Source organism: Megalops cyprinoides, chromosome 15 (assembly GCF_013368585.1).
Source record: "Megalops cyprinoides isolate fMegCyp1 chromosome 15, fMegCyp1.pri, whole genome shotgun sequence".
NCBI lineage: Eukaryota > Metazoa > Chordata > Actinopteri > Elopiformes > Megalopidae > Megalops > Megalops cyprinoides.
In genome coordinates, this window is record NC_050597.1 from 34,217,707 (window position 1) to 34,238,504 (window position 20,798).

At 41.4% G+C, this 20,798-nt stretch overlaps 1 protein-coding gene across 1 annotated transcript; it reads right to left on the minus strand.

The window, feature by feature from the left end:
* Nucleotides 1-743: 743 nt before the first annotated feature.
* Nucleotides 744-20,517, minus strand: sirt1 (sirtuin 1). Its single transcript, XM_036546638.1, has 9 exons — nt 20,131-20,517; nt 18,341-18,508; nt 12,745-12,983; nt 12,418-12,570; nt 10,886-11,033; nt 10,649-10,728; nt 7,356-7,539; nt 3,710-4,312; nt 744-1,608 (listed from the first exon to the last, which is right to left on the minus strand). Exons 1-9 carry the CDS (start codon nt 20,462-20,464, stop codon nt 1,319-1,321), a joined length of 2,199 nt encoding a protein of 732 aa, XP_036402531.1. The 5' UTR covers nt 20,465-20,517; the 3' UTR covers nt 744-1,318.
* Between the last annotated feature and the right edge of the window lie 281 nt (nt 20,518-20,798).

Sequence of the window (20,798 nt, forward strand, 5' to 3'; positions counted from 1 at the left end):
CACAAGCAATTTTGGTGATTTCTTGGTCATGTTCTTTGCTTTAGCCTCGTTCAGGCCCTTCCAGCTGCCTCATGTCATATCCATGGCCTCCTCATTCCACAGGAGGCCTATATCTTACGCTTATCATAAGAAGTTGTTTTTGATGTGTTTTGCCCAAAATGGCAATCATTACCATTTCCACAGGAAGAATGTTTTTGAAACAACAAAGTGCTTCTGCACTACTGACAGCTTATTGAATACATGTACAAGGTTTACATTATGTTTTCACTCAGAGCTGTAATTTTCTTTTTTTTTGGGGGGGGGGGGGGGGGGCACCACCTACTCTTGTGGAGTATGTCTTAAGGTATTACAAAATACAAAAGTAAGGAAACTAGCTCTACCTTAAAAAGTAGCTGCCAAGAATCTTCACGAAAAAAATGCCAGTGTTTTCTTACTGTATCTTACAGACATGAAAAGAGACACTGAGAAAAAAAAGCATATAATGACAGTAAAGTCATTTTCTATGGATATAGACAAACACAGGTCTTTGGTCTATGGTTGCTATTCCCTTTTTCATCCTGAAACTAACTGAATGGCAGTGTTTAACTTTACTGCTCATTAACAGGTAAATCATATTAAAAGGTGGATCATCCTTTCAACATCCAACTATATGGATGACCGCACATCATCTGTGATGTGCATATACCGGTATGTAGGTAATTAGTCCAAATAGATAGTATAGTAGTATGCAATGTATATGGGTGTGTGTATGTATGTGCTTACATACATATACTCCAGCAGTCAAAAAGAATTACTCCACAAATTGTTTAATCATGCAAAGCTAGACTGGGATAGCACAAATCACTACTTTAATACCTTACAGATCCTCTTTAGCTTTAATGACACCTCATATCTTGCTGTTGAGTGTGGCCTGGAGGCGGTCCCATGGAAACACAGACCATGCCCACACCTTACTGGTTCCCACAATTCACACAATTGTGTCTTTCAGCTGCATTGCCCCAAAGATTCTCAATGGGATTCAAGTTATGTGACTGCGCTGGCAGGCCCTGTCTCCTAAAGCCACACCCTCACACTGCCAGCACAGTGATGAGTGCCATTATCTTGTTAGCCTCCACAATATTCCAGCAACACTGATCTCAAGAAAGGCTTCTTACCAGCTGCACGGTTCTGGCCAAAAAAGCTTTCTCCAAAATTGGTAAGCATTTGCATATGTATATATGAGTAATTCTTCTTCACTGCCAGCATATATAAACCTTGCCTTGCTAGTGCTTGTAGACGTGCGTTTCAGTTAAAAGGTGGCATAAAGATGTATTAAATGTTATATTTGTGTACCATTTTGGCTGTTCTCTGCTGTACTCTCTGTCTTTACAGTTGGTGGTTCCTCATTGGCCTGCTGTGGAAGTGCATCGCTCAGTGCTGCCTCTCTCTCATTGGCTGGAGAGCAAAAGTCATCTGCATCGCTGTCCTCCTCCTCCAATCGCTCCGCACTCTGGCAGGAGTCCTCGCTCACGCTGCCACACGAACTGGATGTCTCAGCCTCAGAGTTAGAGTACACTTCCGCCCCATGGAAGATGTAGTGATTTGGTGCTTGAAATAGGTATTGAGATGCTGAAAAAGGCAACACAGAAATCAGCATTCAACTCATTGGCCATATCACCCAATATCCTTAGAGGTGCCCATTATAATAACCCCCAAATAAACCATTTACTCAGTCTGGATATACTGATCCATTCTATTCTGTGTTATATTGGAAAGACTGCAAATGACCCCATTACTACTAGGGTTGGGTATCGTTTTGGTTTTTCTGATACCAGTGCTAAAGCAATACTTTTAAAACTGTACCGGTGCCTGAACCGATATTTAGCACAAAATGATGGTCGATGGCTATTTATTGCTAAGGCAAATTTGAACTTGAGCGATATATTAACTGTTAACAGTTTAAAGTATACTTAAATATATAAATATAAATAAATACAAAACACTTAACAAATGTTCACATTGTTAGCATGTGTTTTCATTCTTTATCTTTAGTAGCCATGTGTTTCTATCTACCACATGGAAGCAGCATAGTGCTGTTGCTGTGATATCAACATCGAATAGATACAAGTGGCATTTTTTTCCCCCGGAAGCATTTCACATGGCCTCGGAAAACTGGAGGTGTGCTCCCGCATCAGGTATGACTAACGGGAAAAAAATATGGGAAGAAACCTAGCGCCTTAACAACCCTTTCGCACGTAACGTATTTTTTATGCTATGTAGCACATGTGTTACCTTACATGGTTTGTTGTGTTATGATTAGCGTTATTAAGCTTCTCACAGTTTTCAGTTAGCATTTGCTATATTTTTTAGAGTTTTTTTAATCGCTGTTTCCTCAAAGCTAAAATTAGCTAGAATTTCTCCAATCTAGTGTTCTAATCGCACTGGTTTTAGCATACGCGCTAAACGGCTAATCACACTGGTGTGACCGTACGTGCGAAAGGGATAAGTGGCACTGAAATGAGGGACCGAAACCTGCGTTGTGATTCAGTCCGGTAAATACCGGTCGTATAGGAACCGGTGCCATATTGGCACTGGGTTTCGGTAGCCAACCCTAATTACTACCCCTTATTTTCCATTATTCTAATCACTAGTACTACTGTATTGGTTTAAGCAGTTCTTCTCTCATAACTTTTCCATAGTTCTTCTGGATCAGCCTCTGTTGGACCCCTCAGATGTGACCTAATCAGACATGGCCCACTCTTGAGCTGCAACCACTGCAGGTCTGCGGGGTTCACTGGTCCAGGAGAACCTCCTTCCCATGGGTCTGAGTGGGTTCACTGCTCCAGGAGAACCTCCTTCCCATAGGTCTGAGTGCATCTCTGAGTGCGTCTGACGCCTCTGCACTGTGTTGTGGGCCCCAGGACAGTTCCTGAGACCCTCTACATGGTTACCTGGTACCTACTGTGAGCTGACATGCTCTTCCACATGACACCTGGTGCACTGGCCAGTAGTTGGCCTTGACCCAAGATCAAGGTTACTTACACTAACCTTTACGATAACTATACAACATACTTGACAGCTCGCTAAAACTATGATAGCAAACAATATTTTACTAGATTACACAAGATTATCATCAAACATCGTATTTAACAGTGTGCTACAGCATTCTCATTTGATGCTTTATCTCAAGAAGGGACTAGCTATGAGCACAAGAGTCTGAACATAAGTTGCACACTCCTCTTCCTCTCTACTGAAACTGCCATTACTATAGGATATCCTGCCACCTTAGCGAAACATGAACCCCAGTGTGACTACTCACTGCTTCAGCAGAAGTGGGTGAGCTCAAACCTACATTGTTCACTGTGCTGAAATGGCTTTTTGGCTAAAAGACCCAACTACTACTGCTACTCTACCATGGCATCATCCAGAAAGTCCCAAGGCAGCAGATTCTCAGGTACCACAAGAGAGATACTGTATGTAATGTATTAAAATGTCATGCCAACAGGATCAATGGATGGTTACACCCTCCTGTATCAGACATGGTACAAATTTGTTGGTCTTCTGGTTAAAGTGATCACTGCTGTAATTTGTTCATGCAACTGAGAAGACAGACCAAATGTGTTGTCAAAACCTAATGCACACATCTGCTGAAATGAAACTGGAATGTTGAATAAATGTAGAAGTGATGAGAGCTCCAAAAAGTCAAAATAAAAGTTTAAACAGAACTCACTCTCAAGGCGCTTGCTGATTGGGCTTCTGCCAATTCGACTCATCCAGCATCTTCTGCGGCCCTCAGTTCTGGGATTTCTGTTCTGGGTTCCCAAGACTTCTGTCCTAGGGTCAGCAGCCTGCAGCTCGAGACTTTCCATCTCCTCGTTATCTGGGGGCTCTGTCCTTGTGTCGGCAGAATTGTCTGTGATGTCATTAGCAGGGGATGGTGTACTGGGGGGTAAATGGGCCTCTGTTTCCTCAGCTGACCCAGCTGAGTCTGGCTTGTGCTGGCTAGATTGTTCCTCTGTGTGCTCAGGTGAAGGTGTAGTGTCAGAGCATGTGTCTACAGAGAGGTTACTCTGAGGCCGTGTGGGTGTCTCTGCATGGTCTCCTTGCAGCCTCACGGGTATCTCTGCGGAGCCTCTCTGAGGTCGAGGGGGTATCTCTGTAATCTCAGTGAGTCTTAAAGGGTTGTAGCACAGCTGCTTATATTCTCCACCCAGCCTATGACAGAGTTCATTTATGATGACATCACAGTCTCCCAGCAGCTCCACATCAAAGTTAAGATGTGGAAGCTGCTCTCGATTGATCAGGATCTGAGGCACTTCATGAGGGATGGAGCCTGGGAACACAACATTCCAATCAGTGTTCAGATGCATGGTTAACTACATTAGGCCTGCATTCAAACACTCACATAAAAACATGAAATAAGCTCATTTATTGTTTAGCCAAAGTTAAGGACTGTTGAATGAATCCAGGCCTTAGTGTTTTTAGTATTGTGTACGGTTCCAATGAATATTTGTGAATGAAGGATGCAAGGGTCACATTGTGGGGTAAGGGATGGCCTGTGTCACAGTATCATGAGATGCTACATTAATTTTATGAGCAATGTAGTTTTCACATCATTATCATAGAAGTGCCAATATAAGTGACAACACAGTGGACCAGATTCAGTCTAGTCATACATGCAAATGACTTTGTGAGTATTGTGTGTGTACGATCAATCCGAGTAACACTTTGGAATGCAATTATTTGTATTTAAGTGGAATTTATTCTTACCAACAAAAATATTGACTATTCTAGACCACTCCTACCACATATGCAAGTACAAGTCTGAGAAAAAAAGACGACATTTTTTGCCAGTCCAGTTTCACAGTTGAAATACATAAACATGTAATTCAATTTGGAAAAAATACATCCAATAGATCTCATCAGCTGGCTTATAAACATCTGGCAAACTAATTTTTAGTGAGTCTGTATGGACGGTTACATGCAGACACCCTGGCTGATGACACAAGCTGACCCACAGATACGATCATTGCACACAATCACGTGTACATATGTACACTCATTCAGGGATGTAGCGCACCATCGTGTGCTAAAATTCCAATAGATCTGTTCAGATGCGGCATGCATAATACTTGAAAAGGTGTGCACACCAACACTGACCCACTGTGTACAACACAATATGTCCATGGAACATGGTATTCCCTCACTACTAGATGAATGGCCAGCAATGCTCCAGTCAACAGAGCTACAATTCAGACTAGCATAGAATTGCCTGAGTGTCTTTGAATCAAGGAATAAATTACATGTAACTGCATCTTTTCACCACCTGTTTAGACCTATGTCTACCCCCACCCCTCCATACTTCCTATGTGTCGAACATAAATTTCATCATTACACAGGACAACACAAGGACAAGCTTTCTGCTCTAAACATACACACAGACACTGGAGTGCTTTGACAGCTGTACTTATTTCAACCAATGCTTTAGTGATGTCCGAACTCTGCACAACTCACACTACACAATATATGTTATTTCCTCTATAATACAGAGAAGATTGCACCTCTGTCAGAACTGGTTACACCTCTGAATCAGAGAAAGCCTTACTTTTTCCCCTTTCAGCAGTATTTCAGCTACACCTGCAACTCGAAAGTCAGAATGTCCTTATATTCAATTCAATTCAATTCAATTCAATTCATTTTTATTTGTATAGCGCTTTTTACAACACAAGTTGTCACAAAGCAGCTTTACATTGTTCCCAGGCCTGAGACCCCCTGAGAGCAAGCCAACAAGGCAACAGTGGCCTTATACAGTTATATGGGATTGTCAGGGTCTAATGACAATTAAGCCCTTTTCAGACATGCACTGAAAGCCAGAACTTATCTAGCCATTACCCAGAGGAGCTGTATGTGAGAACGCAAATGTCCGAATCAGTTGGACATTAAATGGACTTTGCCCTGCCAGCTCCCTTGTACAAAGTCCGTGTAATGTCCCATTGAGTCCATGTGTGAATAGAGCAGGTCATGTTCCGGAGAATTCACAGCGAGCGAGTGGGCGTGTTGATTACGTTTCTATCTTTCTATCACGCAACTGGTGCGAAACTGGAAGAATACAAATATCTGCTTCGTACTCTTTTCTGCGTGCCTGTATATTGCTTTCCACTCTTTCGCTGACATTGTGGATACATCCAAATACATGCTATTTTGAGTCCAATGATCGTTAGAGATAGTTAGCTATAGCTATACTGCCAAAACTTGTCTCTTACGATGATTAATAACGTTGGTCAATAGTTTATTATGTGGTTAGTAGCTATGTAATAGCGATAGGTATAGTGAGATAGGTGAACTGGTGACCTAACCATATATAGTATAATTAATAATAATAAAAAAAAAAAATAATAATAATAATAAATAATAAATTATGTGTACCGGTAGTACCATTTGAATGGCTACGTGTGATATTTTTTTATAGGCTACCCAAAAGTACAATAGCTATGTTTGCCTGCTCCTCCTCCGTGCCACATTATGTGCCCGTACCACCAAAAGGTAAGACATTGAAAAGAAAAAACTTGAAAATACTTCAGCTTGCGAATACTTTTCGTGAACTCATCAATACTTTTCACTCGTGAGAATGCAAGTGGCATCTAACTGGAAAATACCACGAAGAAATCTGGACGTTTCTAAACTCGCAATGATTTCAAGCGACAATGTAACATACTACAAATATAATCACTAATGGTCGCAAACTGGGTACTACACTGAAAAATAGCATGCAGTATACAGTATATAATTGTGTAGTGCGCAGTACACAGTATGCAGTGAGTAGGCGGTTTCGAATATAGCCACTGCGATTTCTGCAGCGTACTTTTTGCGTCATGTCCTGCCTCCTGCACACTCTACCCAGGCGCCACCCCTCGACTAAACCAAACAGTATTTCCAGTAGGTGAGAACGCGTCTGATACGGACAAGCTCCTGTTGTGTGCTACATGTGTGAAAGGGCAACTCCAGACAATGTGCGGACCTGATTCTCCGGCCATTGTCCGAAGTTCATATGTGAAAACGGCTTTACAGAATAATAATTGCAGAATACGGTATTCCAACACACAAGCATCTTATCAAACAATAAACAGATTTATCATCACACAGACAAAAGTAGGAAATGTGGTGTTTGCACATGTTCCATGAATTAGACATGACTTTTCATACAAACTTTTCCCAGGAACAAAATACGCTTATTTCCACAAATATTTTGATGGATGAGGGCCAACAGGTATAGATGAGTGGCCAACATGTGTCATTTTATCCTAATATTTTTAGGAGAATCTTCCAGTAATTGAGTAAGCACCATTAAGACTACAAACTGCACATCATCTACTTACTGGGAATAAGTGCCACCGGTCGCACTTTAAGTGAAGACCCAATGACAATAAGGAGGTCAACTTCATCTTTGTCCTGTTTCATTGCACGGTGAAACAGTTCTGGTAGATTTTCTCCAAAGAAAACGATGTCTGGCTTCATGATTGCCAGGGGAAAGTCAGGGCACCTCGGGCAGTGTGGTACAACCTACAACACAGCATGTTCACACATCACCAGGCATCCAGGCAGACATTATACCAATTCATACAAATACTCCAGACAGCAAATCCAGTGTCTGAGACTATATTACAAGATTGAAGTGCTGTGCATTTTGGTACAGTCAGAGACATCTGGGACCCTTCAGAGTTCCTGTATTGTATTACTGGGTAACTTCTCCGGTAGTGACACGGAATTCAGCAAGTGTTTTCTTTAACAATAGCAGCTTGGCCAATTCAAATTCTCTTTGACTGATTCAGCCTCCAGCTGAGTGAGAGAATATGTATCTTGTAAACGAAAAACACTACAGAAGCATAGCAGATAAGTTGCAAAAGTAGGAAAAACAGGAAAATTATTGCTTTGAATCTCTAATTCAAACAGAATTGTACATAGCAAAACCATTTTTAAAATTAATGAAAATACAAATCAATCTACAAAGAAATGTTGAACTCAGGGTGAAATAACTGCTCTCAACTGGCCATCATCTCCAGACCTCAACCAAATTGAAAGGCTTTCTTGAGTTCAAACCAGAAATGTTCAAACAGAAGAAGCAGGAGGACAGTCCAAAAAGCCTCCTTAAAAGTGCCTGAACCTCACAAAACTCCACAGGAAGTGTGCACTCACTGTAATCCATGCCAGAGGAAATTTTTACAAAATATTACAGGGGTGTGAATAAGGGGTGTAACGGGAAACCGAGACCGAAACTGCAAAACAAACCTCCATGGTCTTGTGTTACGGTTCCAGAAGACGGAACTGCGATAACCTCCCCCCCCCACCCCCACCCCCACCCCCACCCCCACCCTGCTGTCACCGCTGCAGTTGCGGCCTGTTGACCTCTCAATACATTACTAATGTAACAAAACTCATTTTTCATTACACAATTAACACTATAACGCATAATGTAAATCACAAAATTATTATTCTATTTAATAGGGGTGTAAACGGTACACGTATTTGTACCGTACTGTTTGGTGCAGTAACAGTTCGGCGCACGTTGTGATCCGAGGGAATATAGTCTAGTTTTAACCACGCACGTTATGTGCATAACTTTTTTTTATACTCTGATGATCAGTTGACCGAAACGTTAGCGAATAAAGTGATATTTGACAAGATACAGTGTGCCCTCTCTTCTAAATTTCTGTATGCAGAACTAAAATTAAAAACTCAGTTTCCTCTCCGATTCCATAACGGAGCTGTAACTTAACAACTGAATTAGCACATGTTCAGTGATGCAGCCTTATAAGTATGGCGACCGCAAAGCCAGAGCTTGAGGACCCTCCCGTACCCTTCAAGACTCCTATTTGGGAACATTTCCAGTGAACTACAGTAGCAATGGGCAAAGACAAGTGGATAAGACGAAGGCAGCATGCTGGCATTGTTCAGCTGAAATTGGGTATGTTGCTGGCAGTAGGTTGAACGCAATTACTCATTTGAGATGGCATCATCCAACTGTGAATATCACCGGCTGAGGTCGCATTAACCGAATATTTTCCATCATTGACTGAATTTTTTAACAATGACGGAAAAATCTGAAGGCCGTCTGTCATTTTGACAGATTAGAACACCGAGGCCGATCTACCATAACTTTAAGTAATTCACACCCCTGTCCAGTTGTTGGTGATTGTGCATATTAATTAGCTATTGTCTAGTCTTGTCTTTGATCTCACGTGCTTTAGCCATTGGTATGCATCGCATTGGTAAGCTATCATTACATATGTTTCATACATTGCAAAATGTCACGGCAGCTGAGTGTCCGAAGTTTCTTTAAAAAGCCCAAAAATTGTGATGGCGTTGATAAACGAGATCAAAAAAGAGGGATTGATGCAGTGGAGGATGAAGGACAAGCAAGTAGTACTGATAACGTTTATCAGCCATTGGCAGCTAATGTTACAGGGCAAGCAAGTGGCAGGAGGTCAAGAGGGAGTACTGGGTTCAGTGGGAGCAGGAGTTCATGTGGCTGAGGAGGGAAGATTAGGGTTGGGTATCATTTGGGTTTTTTCCGATACCGGTGCTAAAGTGATACTTTTAACACGGTGCCAGTGCCTAAACGGTGCCTGTATGGTGTGATCAGCTGTTAGCGTGCATGCTAAAACCAGTGCAATTAGAACACGAGATTGGAAAAATTCTAGCTAATTCTAGCTTTGAGGAAACAGCGATTTAACATAAAAAATACAGCAAATGCGTTGGTGAAAACTATGAGAAGCTTAATAATGCTAATTAAAACATAAACCATGTAACGTAACACGCGTGCTACATAGCATAAAATAAGTTACGTGAGAAAGGGTTAAAAAAAGCACAAAATGACACCGGGTTTTGGTACCCAACCCGTGTGGTGTTGACATGAAAAGACACGGTCGGTGTCTCTGTTCATCTTTTTTCTCCATGCCCTTATAAATGCATAATCTATAAACTTGTTCTGTATATTAGCTAATTATTAAACAATGAAAACTAAATACTATTAAATAGTCTTATCATTAAAAAATGAAAATTAAAATGACGGGTAATAATGGATTATGATGGAATTTTTATGACCCTGTCCATCAAAATGACGGACAACGAGAAAGCCTAACGCAACCTCTGATCACCGGTACAAGAAAAAACAGAGTGGAGTGCAAACACTGCTCCCCATGGCATTTAAGCAACCTCTCCCTGCTAATTCAGATCGGGCAAAAGCAATAACAAACGCCATAGGTGTTTGACTCTATGTGCATTCCTTATATGTTCAGGAAATTATGGCCAGTTTGCCACTGTTTACAAGTTTGTACAAGTTTATATGTTTACAAGTAAAATTCATAATAAATGAAAAGAAATTTCATGTTCTGCATGTTTTTTTTTCACTGTACGGAAAACGTACCGAACTGTGACTTCAAAACTGAGGTATGTACCGAACCATGACTTTTGCGTACTGTTACACCCCTAAGTGTGAACAAGGGTGACCCAGGTGTTTCTGAATTAAAACCCATGATTTGTGAATATGGCTTCACTGTGCAGTGCTATTAAGGTTCTGATACTATATTCTGCACAGATATCCACAGTATTTGCTCCTCCAGCCAAATTTTGTGTTTCAGTTTGAGCTGCTGCACGTTACCTCTCCCCATACCTGATTAAAGATGTCCTCTCTAATGGCTTCACAGTCCACTTTGTACTTGCAGATAAGACAGGATGCTGTGGCAAAAGAGCCTGTGGCAAGGTTGGAAAAACAATTAGTGTCAACTTAAACAGAGGCTAACAACACTGACCATAACACTACCACACTGACTGTAACACTGACAATGATACTGTACTACACTGGCCGTAACACTGTAGTGCACTGACCATGGCATTATAGGATACTGACCGTGACACTGGATGATCCTGCGCACTCCAGCCACCTGCTCCAGGGTGTCTATGTTCTGCGTGTAGTTCCTCAGGAGCTTGCCTTCTTTATCCAGCAGGGAGATGAACTTGTGACAGGGCGATGGGCGGAACTGTCCCGGGTAGATCTCCTGCACCAACATAACCGCAGACTGGAACAAACGCGTTTTCACCACAGCATACATCGCTTAGATCAGACACTTCTAAACCTATGAGACCACTGACACCCATATCTACAGTGGCAAAACACAAGAGGTGAATTACAATTATTATATATAACTACTTCAGTTTTTGTAATTTGAACTACATTAATAATTAAATATTGCATTTCTTTAATGGAAGCAATTAGAAAGCCAGATAAGGAAGCAAGTTGAAATCATTCCAGTGGTTATTATTATTAATCATCATGGCTACTGGGATTGTTAAATATATACGTATGTAGGCTTTGGGCCGTAACAAAATCGATTGTGCTGAGGAAGTCAGATAGCCACAGCAGGAATGAGTTCAGAGTTCAGCTCTGTAAACCAGTGAAAGCTGCTCACTGGTGTGCATGGCTGGTCAGTCTCATTTTGAATAATTCCAAAATGTTGTGCAAATCGCTGATTTGGTGTTTGAACTCAATCTATATTGTGAGTGGCTCATGGCAGTCATATCCTCTGTTCTAAAATTTTTGAATGAAACAAATGTGAAAATTGTCAGATCAAAGATTATACATATTACAGTTCTATCTGAACAGTAGTAACAACTAAAAATAATAACATATGAAACATTTCTGATTATAAAAGGTCTTGTCATATGATTCATGTAGACTTGTTACACTAAAAGCATGATGGTTGTAACTGCAGCCTGTACTTGCTGAATGCTGAACAACAATACACAACACTGTAGCAGTAAAATACCTAATGTGAGTGGGTCCTGTAGGTACATTATGTCAGGTCAGATATCAGTACCCTCACCTGGTTCAGTAACACCTGGTTCAAGTGACACATTGCTGAACTCATTTAATATATTGCTGAACAATGCAAAAACAACTCAAGTAGATGAGCAAACAAGGCAAGGACCCATTTTCTCCCCAAGTGCAGGACACAGGAACCGGAGGAAATAGGGGAAGAAGGCCGGGGTGGAGTAACAAAATGTAACCATCTTCAAAAACAACACCAAATAACAAAGATGTTCCTTGCCACCTCATTCTGCAGATTCTGACATTCCAACTAACCACCTGTCTGACTCCAATGAACAATATGCTAAAAATTCTGGCAACGTTGTAATAGAATTTAAGTCATACTTAAGGTTCAGACTTATTCTTGGATGGGAGTTTGTCTCTTTACAAGCTTATCTGCATCCTTTAGGTGAGCTGTTTTTACTCCCAAATCTGCATTTGACCACACAACCAAAATCTCTGTCAGTGCTCCTTTGAATGAATGGATCATAGCCATAATTTTAACATAGCCTTAGAATCAGAATCTATAAAGGGTTGTACAAACATGTTGTATAAATGCAACATAATCACCAAACCTTCGCAAATTTGAAGAAAGGTCTGGGGTCTCTCCTGAAGTACTCAATATCAAACATTGCTTGAGGGTCTGGAAGATCTGGAAAATCCTTAGCAAGCCTTGCATAAATGCCATCTCTGGACCGAAAGTCAGGTATTCCACATGACACAGACACCTGGAATTTAAAGGAAAAAAAGCTTAACAAGGTTGACACTTCATACTCCGCAATGTATCTGACGTAGTAAAACATGCACACATTCCACTAGAACACTGACGACTGCAAAATCTTGAAAGGTAAGAGGGAACAGGAGTATCCATGGTCCCACTGAGTTGCAGGGGAGCTACGTACCCCCGCGCCAGTGAGCACAATGATGCGCTTGGATTCATGCAGGATCCGCACCACGTCCTCCAGGGTGTTGAGGTCTTTGCGCTTCTTCCTCTTGGGAGGCTCGGAGATGTTGATGATTATCTGCCAGAGAGTCATGTCATCCAGGTCAGGCGGAAGCACAGTTTCTGGGAGTAGGTCCTTCAGGATTGTCCGTGGGTCCGTCTCCCTCATGATGTGCTGCTGGATAAAGCTGTAGGAGCCTGCAAACAGTGAATATTACAGCATTTAGGCGTTTATACATCAGGGGTCAGAAAACCCAATCAGATACAAAACACCTCCCAACTGATCTGAGTACAGAGTGACCACCATGGAATAATGCTCAAAACTTGTTCACTGGGGTTTCTCTTTCAATGGACGCAGCCTGGAAAGCCACTGACAACACTGGTTCACAGGGCAGCGGGTAACAGCTGACATATTGCGTGTGGAATGGCAGTGCAAAACAGGGTGAACACAAACCAAATAAACTGTAACTGTGAAGAGGTGAGGACCAGTCACCGTGCACATTACAACAATGACATCACTGACAGAACAAAACATTACATAACTTTAAAATTCAATCAATCTCTCAAATCTAATTTGTTATATGCCATTTTTTACCCTCAAGAGCCAAGTGACTCTGTTGGTAAAATCGTTCTTTTCAACATCAGACTGAGACCTAAAACCCAGACCTCAGTGCCAGCCTGGAGCTGTGTAATTTGTTGACGATGCCCTGGTACCCACAGTGAGTTATTTTCACTTTGCTGAAGGAGGGCGGGGTGTGTCAGCCACGATCCCCTCATTGTGCTGCCCTCAGCACCCTGCAACTTATCAGGCGCTGGTAAGTCTCACCTATCCCCAGCTCAGCATCTACTCTCCTAGTGTAATGTGGTGCTTAGCATAACGTGAATAATTGTTGCAGTTTAGTGTATAAGTGTATTGCTGGACTGAGTTCCTAAATGGCCTACCACACACATGACAGTGGAGGATTCTGGCAGTTAGGCGAGTCTGTTGTACCCATTAGGATTCCGAACTTGGGGTTCTAAACATGCTGCAGGATCTACCATCAGCTTGTCAGCAGTAAATTGTATCAAGACAATTAAGCATTTATAACTTTTTAGCGACACCATTGCTGTGACACAATTTGCTGGCAGCACTGGCATACCTAGATCACTGGGGTAGCTGAAAAGTCAGAGTCTGAAGAAATGTTTGTAAGTGTCTGGTAGTAAAGACAGCCTGCATTGGCTGAATCATTAGACCACCACCAATCCACAGAGCAATCTCCACTCATTCTGGTTTTTACTAGAAATTTACTTCAGATTTCATGATCATGTTATGCATACACTCTCATATGCATGTCAAACAAATGAAATAAAGATATTAGAAATGTCTAAATAAATACTTAAATAGTAAAATGAAAAAATATATATGAATGTATAAACCATTAAATAAATGTGAAAGACTTGATGGTTTGTTTTCATGAAAAATGCAGTTTATGCATTGATTTCTTTAAATATTTACCAGTCATATTTACTGTATTTTTTCCCCTTCAGTCATACCTGATGCGGGAGCACACCTCCAAAGTTCAGTGAAATGCTTCCGGGGGAGAAAAATATCACTTGTATCTATATGTTGGTTAACTTACCGATTAGCTTTGAAAAAACACATAGCATATGTTTTCACTCATTATCTTTGTAGCCATGTGTTTCTATGTACCACATGGAAGTAGCATAGTGCTGTTGTTGTGATATCAACATTAAATAGATACAAGTGGCGTTTTTTCCCCCGGAAGCATTTCACATGGCCTCGGAAAACTGGAGGTGTGCTTCCGCATCAGGTATGACTAAAGGGGGAAAATACCGGAAGAAACCTAAGGATACATACCGGGAATAGCGGTTATTGCGCTAAAAATAGCTATTCGCTATATCGCGACAGCTATATCATGCAGCCCTACGTCGTATTCTCTTGTGGATGTTGTCAGATTTACACTACTGCTACAACAGAAACGACCAGGGTAAGGTATCCCATTTTTCCATCTCATCCTTTCAGGTAACAGAGTATTATCTGACACATATGAGGCCAGAACAAAATGTGCAAGATAATCTGTGGACAAACTGACAGTGTAAGCAATTACATGTGACATATGGACATTAAGCACGCATCTCCACATTTGAGTTTTAGCCTGTCTTTGCTATGTGCCAACCAGTGCTGTCAAATTGCAGTCACACGCTGTGCGGTGTCGGTGTTCACACGTTCAAGGGAGACAGACAGTTTTATGGTGTAGACAAGCAACAGGTTACTTCAGCATACTGAAGAACATTAACTAAAAACAAGTAGCGAAACAAACTATTTGTGAAAGCTGGTTATCAAACATAAACACCATCTCCCTTCCCCTTTCATACATTTCAGAAATTGCATTCCTGAAATTCAAAGAGACATGTGAGATCTCTGAGTACAAGGTGCAAGTCATTCAGTCTCATCAAACTAAAACTAAAACTAAAACTAAACGCTTTGAGCACATCACCCCAGTTCTGGCTTCTCTCCATTGGCTACCTATTAAATACCGGATCGTTTTTAAAATACTCTTACTCACATTTAAGGCTTTAAATGGGCTTGCCCCCCCCCCCCCCCCATCTTAAGGACCTTCTTCACCCATATCTTCCGCAGAGAGCCCTTTGCTCCCAAAATGCCGGGCTTCTCACCATTCCAAGAGTGGGCAAAACTACTGTAGGCGGTAGAGCCTTTTCCTATCAAGCCCCTCTCCTGTGGAACAGCTTACCCTCCGAGATTCGGGGAACAGACTCTCTCTCCACCTTTAAGTCTAGGCTCAAAACATATCTATATAGTAAATCCTTCATCTGAGGGACAAGGCCTGGTGCTGGCGTGGATCATAGAGTCTCTGGTGGTCTAAGTGGTCATTGCTTTCATGGACCCTGTGCCGTGATCTGGTGTTGACTGTCTTAGGGTCACCCTCATGACTATGCCGGTCCCTTGCCTCCCGTCCCCTAGGTATGCTGCCATAATGTTAGCCTGCCGGGGTTTTTTCCTTGTTGCACACCTTTTTCTCTGCCCCTCCTCTCCTGCCTCTCTGTTCTACATCCCTGCCATTCTTATCATCCACTAACCATTGTTTTCTGTTTGCTTCCTATCCCTGCTCCGGGCTCCTGTCCGGAGCTGTAGCCCAAGCGTCTCATCCCGTTTTCCAGTCCTGCTACCTCGCTGCCCTGCCCATCAAAGCCAACTGCGTTCCAAGAACCGGACATCCTAGGAGACATTCCTCTAATCACTCTGCTGTTAACTACTATTGTCTGTCAATCGTAAATGTCTTAAAGTACATTGCATAACTTGTCTGTAACTCTATCTGCCCAGTGCCGGCCAGAAGCAGATGGGCCCCCCCTATGAGCCCGGTTCTGCTCAAGGTTTCTTCCTGTAAATTAGGGAGTTTTTCCTTGCCACTGTTGCCTTAGGCTTGCTCTCAGGGGGTCTCATGCCTGGGAACAATGTAAAGCTGCTTTGTGACAACTTGTGATGTAAAAAGTGCTATACAAATAAAAATGAATTGAATTGAATTGAATTGAAAGAAGCCTGATTTGGAAACACTGACGTGACAGCCAGGTAAAGAAAAACCATCTGTCATTTGGATAGACAGGAAAAGGCACTGTGGGCTGTACTGTGGTAGGATTATTGTGCTGCTTAGCGTAAAATGCCATGACACAAGCCACACTCCTGCTTCCCCTGGTTTATTCAAAGTTGCCCACAAATGCTAGCTACACTGCTGCTTCCACTAGTCGAGTCGGTGTTCTCCACAGAATCTAGCTTCACTCCTGCTTAGGGCTGAACAATACAGCCATCGCGATATATCGCACAGCTATTTTAAGCACAATAACAGCTATCCCCGGTATTTGGCGTTAGGTTTTTTCCCGTATGTTTTTCAGTGGCTGCAGGTGAGCTGGAAACAGGGGAAGTGGAAACACTACCTTTAAATCTATCATTACTTTAAGCCTGTTCCCCTTTATCCTCCTTGATTAACAATAAAACAAATAATTCACAGAATAATTGACACCAATCTTAAATAAATGATTATGATAGCAAAACAGCGCAGATTGTCTGTAGTTTGTGTGCTTGCGAAAGCGACAACGTGAGATTGTATAATTAACAAGGATGGCATTTATCGATTTAAATTACTTTAAATGCTCAAAATAACAAGGATGGCAATTTGAATAATTAAGTGGCAAGTAATCCCAAAGCTTTCTCTTAAATGTTTCAAGTTATAGCTTTCTTGTGTTAAAAAATTCAAATTATAAAACGGAGCTAAATTTAGTTAAATCGATTTAAATTACTGAGAATAAACTTTCAGGTTAGGTTGAGTGCAATGAACAATAACGTTTAGAACACAGATCTCACAAAAGATGTGATGTGTCATGAGCATTTAACATCGATAAATGTAATTTACATCGATAAATGCCATCCTTGTTAATTAAACAATCTCACGCTGTAGCTTTCGCAAGCACACAAACTACAGACAATCTGCGCTGTTTCACGAGCATAATCATTTATTTACGATTGGTGTCAATTATTCTGTGAATTATTTGTTTTATTGTTAATCAAGGAGGATAAAGGGGAACAGGCTGAAAGTAATTATAGATTTAAAGGTAGTGTTTGCGCTTCTCCTGTTTCCAGCTCACCAGCAGCCACTGAAAAACATAGAGGGAAAAAACCTCACAAAAACGCCACATACCAGGGATAGCTGTTATTGCGCTAAAAACAGCTGTGCGATACATCGCGATGGCTGTATCGTTCAGCCCTACTCCTGATAACCCGTCCCTATCCACCCCCTAACCCTGACCTACCTGCGTCTTGCACTACTTTCTTGTTGTGAAGGGCTAGATTCAGAACAGACAGTGCAACAAACTAAAAATGCACAAAACGTACTATACTACTGCAAACCTGCTAAAATATCTTAATTTCTTTTGCAAACTACCCTTTCCAAAGACAATGAGGGCGCTCATGTTTTATCAGTTTCTTAGTTATGTTAACTATGTTAACTTTTTTCCTGGAATAAATCCAACTATTTTTCATATTTTGAAATCTGATATTTTTAGCCTACTTCCAAGACCGAATGACTTTTTTTTTTTATAACTAAGATTAAATACTATCCAAGTGATGTGCAGGTTTGCTGTGTCCTTGTTTTAGAAACTGTAAGGATATACACATATTTACGTAAAAATCATGTTTAGGAAGCCTTAACAAAAATTAGATAATAATGTATGTGTAACCTCACATGTTGCAAATTGTGTAGGTTGGTTTTAAATTCTAATTCAGCATCTTAAAAAATATAGTTTATGCAAATTTGATTATGACAGCCAATTTTAATCCCTGGGAATATATCTTACAGGAAAATGCACAGCTCTTCTGTTATGGGAGGATCATAGCTGGTGCACATGAATAATTATCATGTTTTTGTGTTTTCATCAGTTTGAAACAGTGCCCAGAGTCTGAACTGATAAATTGTGTCAATCCATCCACAGGCCATGCATGTTAACAATGCCTGTTGAACACATTGCTTCAGGTTTAGCCATACCTATCTGTGGCTGAGGTGTCCAATCACTTGAACTTGCTTGTGAAGATCTGTCATCATCATCATCATCCTCCTCCTCACCATCATCACCATCATCATCTTCACCTTCCCCTTCATAGTCATTGTCCCCATCACCACAGACATCAGGGTAGCATCCATTGGGAGGAACACCTTCATTGGGATGAATACACATCTTTCAACCAGCAAAACACACAACGCAGGAGATGACAGCAGAACTGTGTGCAAGTACATAATTTTAGCAGCTTGCTCTAGCTTTATTGTGTTATCTCATCAGCAAGAAGGGAAGGCAACCGATCCAGGGCAGGAAACAAAAACAGGGGAAAAAATTCACAGGTGCATAATTTTATATATATACATACAGTGCATAATAATGTAATAATCCTTGTTGAAATCTTCATTAAAATCTGGTTTAATAGTAAATTTATCTGAGTTTATTTGTTATTAAATTTGGAAGTCATAATCTCATTAGGCAGAACATAAAATAAAGTGCTCCCTCCTCATCTTAAATGAAAGAATTAGAACTGTACCAGCACAGAAGCATTTTCCTCTCACTTATCTGAATAAGTTAACCATTACGTTTAGCCTGCAAGCTAGCCAACTTCCCCTCCATGCGTGACAAGTTTTGGGAGTTGATGCAGAGGGGTTTACAGTATGGAAGTCAATAGAGAGACTGTCAATAGTATGACCACCCACTTATCTTTAATAACTGCGAGTAATATATTGTCAATATATGTCAAATCAAAATAAACGTACCAATTGGTTAGCTAGTTAAGAAGCTAACAATTACACACAATAATAATGTATATAACTACATGTTCATGAAAGGATTTGGATTTTAAATTTAAAATGTGCTATTACCAAACTTATTCTGATCATTTTATTTACCCTGTTTTAGCTATATGTGTAACTAACGGCGGATGTTACATGTTATTACAAATTTGCCATACGAATACAACATCTTTAAACTCTTTATTAAATATCAGATGCAACAATAATTGATTCGGGTTGCCTTCCGTTTTAACTTTTGTGAATGCTTGTCATTTATGTGCATATGTGCTAAGTAAAGTTAACTAAAGTATCTCATTGGTCCCTTAAAATGTATTAAGCATGAATGTATTTGTCAAATTATTTTACGATATGTGTGGTTAATAACTACCAGATCCTTAGCACACCTTAGAACACCTTTTCAAATACAAAATGGGCTAATGGGTAACTGGGTTTTCACTGAACATGGTAGGTGGGCTGTCACAAACAGGGGGGTCGCATGAGCAATCGAAACGGCAATAATGTAACCAGCTGCAAGAAGACCTACAACGAGCCAACTAGCTAACTACCGCCGGGGCTACACCGGGACGCCAATGTAGCTTACTAGCTAACAGCTATACGACTTAGTTAAGCTAAGAATTAGCTAAGATGGCTAGCTAGCCATATGAAGGGATATTCAACTCGCTTGATCGCTAGCGAACGTTAGCAGTCTTGATATCAACTCCAAGGCAACAAATCAGGCTAGCTAGCATGCTTCCTCAACAAATATCAGCAATACTACGCAAACCCGATAAAGCTAACTAACAAACTAGCTAAATAATAATTTGTTGCTGGTTAGCTAGCTGGCTAGTTAGTTAGCTAGCGATTGCTGCATTGAGAAATGCAGTAGGCTAGCCATCTATCTTGCTTCCTAAGAATCGTTTTCGCCAGCACAGCAAAGTGTACAATCGGTACAGCTCCAGGAAGCTAGCTAGCTGGCTCGACATGCACAACAGCAAGCGAGATACCTGGCAACTCTACGGCAGGTCCGTCGATTAGCACCTTCTCCTCCGGTCTCTGCAGCTCCCTGCGCTCCGGAGTGAGCACTTCATTGTCTCTGCCTGGTGCAGCTGTGGCCTGTCCCGCCGACACCGCCTCAACCTTCCACTCCTCCCCTGACCGCGCAGCAATCGCCGCCGCCCAAGCCTCACCATCATCGCTTCCACACTTTCCCTGCTTCACCTGAACAGTGCTGAGCTCGCAGCCTAAAGCTGCACTTAGTTTGGGCCTTTTAGACAGAGGCTCTCCCGTTTCCGAAACGCTGGCGCTGGTATCCAGGAGCGTATTCTCTCCATCCGCCATCTTTAGCTCAACCTCAAGTTATCGCTGAGGCTCGACCATACAATCCCTCCGTGCCCGACAGCTGGGAGATTTAAACGAAACACGTGATTCTGCCCCGCACCAGTGGCAGAGGCCCGCACTACACCTCCAACACTCACTGACGTCAACCACAACAAAATATGCCGCGGTGAAAAAAAACGGCAGCAATTCTCTGTAGTAGTAGACTACATTTAGGCATGGTAGTTGGCGGATCACAAGCATGATATTCTATACTGCAGGCTTTAAGACTGTAATTAAACATGGGAACGAAGTCATACAATAGCCTACATATCAGAAAGATCGATGTTGGGATCAG